The 6,831-nt window shown below is 45.8% G+C and overlaps 1 protein-coding gene across 1 annotated transcript; it reads right to left on the bottom strand.

Annotated features, from left to right (window-relative positions):
* Positions 1 to 321: 321 nt before the first annotated feature.
* On the bottom strand, positions 322 to 1,905 carry LOC308635290 (ubiquitin carboxyl-terminal hydrolase 17-like protein 6; the record flags this gene model as incomplete). Its single annotated transcript, XM_081269650.1, has 1 exon — positions 322 to 1,905. One exon carries the CDS (start codon positions 1,903 to 1,905, stop codon positions 322 to 324), a length of 1,584 nt encoding a protein of 527 aa, XP_081125776.1.
* Between the last annotated feature and the right edge of the window lie 4,926 nt (positions 1,906 to 6,831).

The raw sequence follows: 6,831 nt of genomic DNA, 5'->3' as shown, positions 1-6,831 counted from the left end.
GCAGCTGAGCTTGTTGGGACAACCTTCTGCAGTGGTACTTGACCTTGAACTGCTTGGATGCCACGGGCACCTTTCCCTCTATCCACTGCCCATCCACCACTGTTCTCAAGGTTTCAGGGATGCCATGGCACTTTGGAGAAGTCCCAATGATTGGAGACTGACTAAAGGCTTTGGTTTGACTCCCAAACCCACAACTGGATTCTGTGATCACCCAGGCTTCTGTTTGCACTCCTCTACTTCAGGGAACTCAAAGCACTCCAGGGACTGCTAAGTACTTACCATTAGTTTGCAATACAAAGGCCTTCACAGTGCCCTGGATTGCTAGACCACAATTACTGTCCTCTTGCCCTGCTTGTTCTTCTTCTTGTTGGCTCTGGGCCTTCCTGCAAGACACGGGAGTTGGCCAGTGTTCACCAACTCCTCACGCATGCTGTGCTTGGTATCCTTGCTCTGCTTGTATTTTTCCTGCTTATCCATTATGTTCTCCTTTTCTCTGTGTTTTGACTGGTGAATCACAACAACATTGGGAGGCAGAGTGAATTCCACTTTCCTGAGGTTGAATTCAGACTTTGGTCGGTTCTGTTCTTGGAGAAATTTCCACTGATCCAAGGTGATTTCTCCAGTAGCTGTATCCACCAAGCGCTCTTCTGGCTCTACTGCTTTGCTACAGGAGTCTCCTTGGAGCTCTCCTTGAGTGGCTCTCAAGATATTGTCCTCAGGCCCAAGCGCTATTGTTTCCCTGCCCAGGGACACACTCCCATTGTCAGTTTCAAGTTCACTCTTCTGGACATAAAAGAGGACATAGGCACGCTGACTCAGGACACAAGTAATGTCACAGGCCACTACCTTAGCATCGTCCATTTTGTACCACTGGCCATTGCCAGCTTTTATGTAACAATAGTAGTGTCCGCTGCAACAGCTCACCCCGGCATGGACCAGCACAGCATAGAGGGCGTACACCAGTGGGCCTCTGCCCTGCTGAGACATGTATGGCTGCATGTCGAGACACTCAGGATAGTGCACGTGCTTAGCCATTTTTTCCCCTGTGAGATCCGAGAACCGTTTCAATACAAGCATAAGAACCTTTGGTGCCTTCTGCAGGGTCAGGGTCTTGCAGGCTGGCCTCTTCTTCTGACAAACACCACACTGGTAGGCGTTCTCCCCTTCCAGCCACTCAGGCTTCACCAAGTGCTCCAGTGCATGCTGCACACTGGGAGCTGCCGTGATGTCTAGCATAATGTCCAGGTAGGGGTCAAAAGTGTCTGAAAGGCCACAGCAGTGGAGACACTTGATTTGCGATCTCCAGCACCCTCCAAATATCTGGCGCATGAGGGTAGGGTCCTTGGAGTGAGCACCCGGCCTCTTGTGCCCACGCAGACATGCTTCCTGCATGGCATGGAGAGTAAAGAGCAGAAATTCATGGGCATCTTCTTGCCGGGAAGTGTGGAAGCCGTCAACCAAAGCAGGCAGGGGCTGAATGACATCCCCAGGGTGGCGGAGAGCCCGCCTCACGTGGGCTTGCATCACACACAGCATGCAGGCCCTGTGACGAGGACAGCGCTGGCAGTGCTCCTGGGACAGCATGTAGTTGGCCAGCGGAGGTGTGTATGTCAGGCACTGCAGGGCTGCATTCACGTAGCAAGTGTTTCCCATGTTCTGCAGCCCAGCACCAGCCGCGGACGGTCTCTGCCAGTTCAGACAAAGTTTCCCTCTAGGAGCCAGCAGTGGCCCCACAGGAGCTGAATTCTTATTTAACTGTGCGTCAGGGCAAGGTGACAACGATGACTCTGCAGGTAGAGAAGGACCCAAATGGACTTTAGCATCAGCTGCATTTGATGAACATTCAGGTTTTATACAGTCATGAAACTGAGACTCACCTCCACAGTGGAGTGAAGCTGCCTCCATGTCTCCAGGAGCAGTGACCACCAGGTCTCCCCGCTGAATCTCGAGAGAAGAGAGCTTCTCCTTCGGAGCCGGCCTTCAAATGACGGCCGGGTCCATGTTTTCAGCCTTTTATAGCTCAGCCTCCTGACCACACCCACTAACTTCCTGACAGATCCACCAATCACCTGCAAGCACTTAATTGGATTAGGGATTTGGGTGTGGTCCGTTCACTTCCTGGAGAGACTGGTTGACTCTTCCCTGTTTGTGGATCTCACTTTTTTTTTTTTTTTTTTTTTTTTTTGAGAGAGAGAGAGAGAGAGAGAGAATTTTTAATATTTTTTTTTCATTGTTTGGTGGACATCTTTATTTTATTTTTATGTGGTGCCGGGGATCGAACCCAACTCCAGGGACACGCCAGGCGAGCGCTGTTACCGCTTTAGCCACATCCCCAGCCCAAGGAGTATTTTTATAACCCCATTTCATAAGCATTTTGAGGCGTGCACATATTCATAGTAGTAATATCTCAATTAAAATGTTTTTACTTATTAAAATATATATGTATTATTAAACTTTTAAACCACTTTTCTGATTAAAAAGATACATGTCATTTCCTTCTCAATAAACCAAGTCATGCTGGACGGGTCCTGACACATTTCCATGATGGTTTTGAATTCAAAAGGAAGTCCTTTAGGAATATGTCTGCTTGTCTTTGGCAGAAATATCAAGGAGGCAGGGAATAAGATTTTTATTATGTTCAAGATAATGTGACATCTAGGAAGCTGACTCTGCTCCTGTGGTGTTTGCCCAGCAGCCACCTTCCTGACAACCTGCTGACAGACTAGGGATGGACAGATGGACCTCAGGTTGGATTCCCTTCCCAATGGGTTCTTCAGAGTATGGCTGGGGAAAAGAGTAGAGGAGAAACAGGAAATGATGGAGGTGTAGGTCCTTGGGTAAGCCTCACTTCATTTTAAACAGGGGTGTTTGCGTTTAGAAGGATTATATTAATCATTCAACATTTGAATGACTGCAGGAAGATTCAAATTTCAAAGGAAACCTACTCCACCATTCTGGGCTCTATGGGGAGGTCCAGGAGTTCTATGGAAACTGGTCGTTTTTGCCCTGGGCATTTTAAACTGTAAATTGAACAAATTAATGGGCTTCATCCTGGTAGTTTCATCCATGCACATGTCAAGCTTTCCCCTGTTCATCCACCCTTCTACCCATTTCCCCTTCTTCTGTCTTCAATTTCCATCTCTCACCCTAGCCATACCCTTCCCAGTCCTTGGGGATCCCACCTCTACCTTTCAGTCATCTGTTTCCTTTAGTTTCCACACATGAGAGAAAACACTGGAGCCTTTTATGTTTTAAATCTTTATTTGTTTATTCACTTGTATGTGGTGCTGAGGATCAAACCCAGGGTCTCACACCTGCAAGGCAAGCGATCTACCACTGAGCTACAGCCCAGCCCTGGAGCCTTATCTTTCAGTGTGTAGAATGTGGGGTCTTCCAGTTCCAGGAAAGCTCTTGACGTTGACAGGATTTCCTTCTTCATGGCTTTATGTCAGTGGTTAGTTCATTTTTGCTTTTTCTCTTGTGTCCTCCTCAGTTTTGGTAAATAAACAGGTGAAGGTTGGCTCTGAAAGGAAAGTGACCACGACACTTGGAGTGACCAAGAGATCTTTATTGTGGTGGTGTCTGATTAACAGGGAAGGAAGAAAGAGACAGAGAGAGAGAGAGAGAGAGAGAGAGAGAGAGAGAGAGAGAGAGAGAGCATGAGAGAGAGAAAGAGAGAGAGTGAGAGAGAGAGAAAGAGAGTGAGAGAGAGAAAGAGAAAGAGAGAGCGTGAGAGAAAGAGAGAGAGTGAGAGAGAGAAAGACAAAGAGAGAGAGTGAGAGAGTGAAAGAGAAAGAGAGTGAGAGAGAGAGAGAGAAAGAGAAAGAGAGAGAGTGAGAGAGAGAGAGAAGACAGCAAAGCACAAGAGAGAGAAAAAAGAGAAAAGAGAGGGAGAGGGAGAGAGAGAGAGAGGGGAAGAGAGAGTGACAGGAAGGAGAGAGAAGGAGAGGGGAGAGTTTTGATAGCCAAAATCTGACGGGGTCTCTGGGTCTGCAAGCTGCTTTGTTGGCCCACAGTGATTGGATCATACAGTAGTTGCTAAGGGTCTCATCTTCTGCCCTCAGTGAGAGGGAAGAAGTTAGATGTGGGTTTCCTTTGCACCAGATGTGTGGGGGTCAAGTGTTCAGCCTTGAGTGGGGTTAAGTGTTCTGACTTGAGGCAAACAAGGGATAAGGAACCAGATGGGTGAGGGTCAAGTGTTCAGCCCACCCTGCAGCTGACATTGGTTCAGCCTGCTCTGCCACTAACAGGCCCCATGGAATCGGTTTCTAAATGTTCCCCCCTTTCAATTGTATGGAAGCATGTGAGAAGCATTGCTTTTAGATCCTGTCAAAAATTTGCTGAAACTCAGCAGTGATCCTATCTACCAATGGATGTTCCTTGGGAGAATCTTTACAACAACTGGTTCAATTCCTTTCTTGTGTTTTGAATATATACTGAGGTCAATTTTGAAAGGTCATGGGCATTTTATGTCTAAGGGCAGGAATTTGGGTAGGAATTTATCCACTTCCTCAAGATTTTAAAATTTATTAGCTTTTTTTTTCAAAAAGAATTCCTCATGATTCAGGATTCCCTTAGTTTCTCTGGTGTCAGTTGTAAGGTCTCCTGTCACCTCTAATTTATTCAGGTCACCTGCCTCTCCTCTGTTATTTTATTTGTGTTTATATTTTCTGGTCTTTGTAGCAAAAGGCCTTTCAATTTTATTTATTATTTCATCACAACAGTTGTTTGTGTTATGCATCTGCTGTGATATTTATTATTTTATTTTTTTCTACTTTCGGAGGTTTGGGAGCCTTACTTATTGGAGATCACTCACGCGTTATATTTACATATATAAACATATTTGTATATTTATCTAGGCACTCCTTGCCAGAAGCTTTCCTTTTAGTGCTTCCTATGGTGGCATTCCACAGGTTTTGCTATATTGTTACCCCATTTCCATTAGGCTAACGACATTGTTTAATTTCTCCCTTTCGGTTTTCAAAGATTAACTGTTTCTTGAATAGTCAGTCACTCCATTTCCAGATCTTAATCAAATGTCCGTGTTTGTTGCTATTTATATCTTTATCCCATTATGATCAGGAAAATGCAGGGTAGTATGTCAATATTTTGAATCTGTCAGTTCTTGATTTGGGGGCCTAATATATCACATGGAGATGTCAAGTATAAATATTTCCTTTGTTCAATTCTAGTTCAAATACATCGATTTCATATTTATTAGAAACTAGCTAAATAGCAAGGCAGTAATGTTAAGCCAGCACATAAGAATCAAGATCATGAGCTCAAGTTTAAGTATAAAAGAAAATAGATGTTCTTTGGGACATTGTCCCTGAAAACTGTCCACTCTGACCTCAAAGGTAGCAATGAAAATCAAGCAGGGAAACCACACTGCATTTGCGGTTTTCAAATAGGTGTCTAAGAGCATTACGTCTACCAGTCCTCGTGGCCATGGTCATCTCATCACTCAGGAAAAACACTTCGTCTCCTGGCACTGACACTGTGCCACAACAGAGAGGTGCCTGTTCTCTAGAATCAGCCACTCGTGGTGCAAATCTACCCTTACATTCCCATGCAGTGTGTCTAGTCTATGGCAGGGTCCTGTTCCTGGACCAGGTGGCCACAGCAGAGAATGGAGAAACATCTGGGGAAGGGACATCACATTGTGGGTAACAGACTTGACTCTGTGGTCATGAGCTCTGCTCAGTGTACAGGGGAAGAAAGTATCTGTTTCTCTGTGAATATGACATTTTTCCTTTCTTTTCCTTGTAACTCAGAAAATTCTAAAAGCAAGCCCCTGAGGAAGGCAGACCTGACTCCAAGGAGATGAGGCCGTGGATGGGTCATTCCCCACAGCCTCAGCCACACAGACTCATGAAACCCAGAATGTGAAAGGCAGCAGTGGGTCCCAGGGCTCCCCCGCCAGAGGAGGAGGACCCCAGGTAAGAGGAGGCCTAGGTATATGGAGAGCCAGGGGGTGACTTGGATCAATGAGCCTGGGTTAGATCCTGCATGCTTCTGTCACTGTAACTGAATTGTCCATCCCAGTCCCCTGAGGGCCTAGCCTGGGAACTCCTCACCAGGCCAACTGGTCTGTTGAGATGCTGCCAGAGTCCACTATATCTCCAAATAAGTATCATATCCAGCCAGGGTGTTGTGCATTTGTTCAAACCTGACTCCACATCCTCTGTTTCAGGATCTCCAGTCCTTCCTACTAGTGCCCTTGTCAATTCTGTGTCAACTCTAGGGAACAACCCTAGAATCTCAAATAGCATAGTAATCAATATGTCACCCATCTGAATCCCTCCAAAAAAGGCAGTACTGAACTCAGAGTGGAAAATCTGTCCTTTGTTGACAATGGAGCCATGGTTGTGGTTCTGCTGATGCACTAAAATATCATTTTCCACCCACAGGGGAAGGACAAGGACCATGGGGCTTTTGGACACAGTGCCAGGAGCAGAAGATGCCCCATGAAGTACTGGGATGGGGCACTGGGCCCACAACCCTTGGGCCCAAAGGAAATGGTGGAGACCCTCAATGTTACACAAAATTACATAGAATAGGTTGTGAGGGGAAGGGGGGGAAACAAGGGAGACAATTGAACAACAGCAGATGAGGTAGAGAGGGAAGATGGGAATCGAGGGGAAGGGGGATAGAAGGGGATAGGAAAGGTAGCAGAATACAACAGTCACTAATATGCCATTATGTAAAAAATGTGAGTGTGTAACCGATGTGACTCTGCAATTTCTATTTGGGATAAAAATGGGAGTTCATAAACCACTTGAGTCAAATGTATGAAAGATAATATATCATGAGCTTTGTAATGTTTTGAAC

Source organism: Spermophilus citellus (assembly GCF_964194105.1).
Source record: "Spermophilus citellus genome assembly, chromosome: 16".
Taxonomy (NCBI): Eukaryota; Metazoa; Chordata; class Mammalia; order Rodentia; family Sciuridae; genus Spermophilus; species Spermophilus citellus.
The sequence above is the reverse complement of the archived record's forward strand: the minus strand, read 5'-3'. Positions and strand labels throughout refer to the sequence as shown.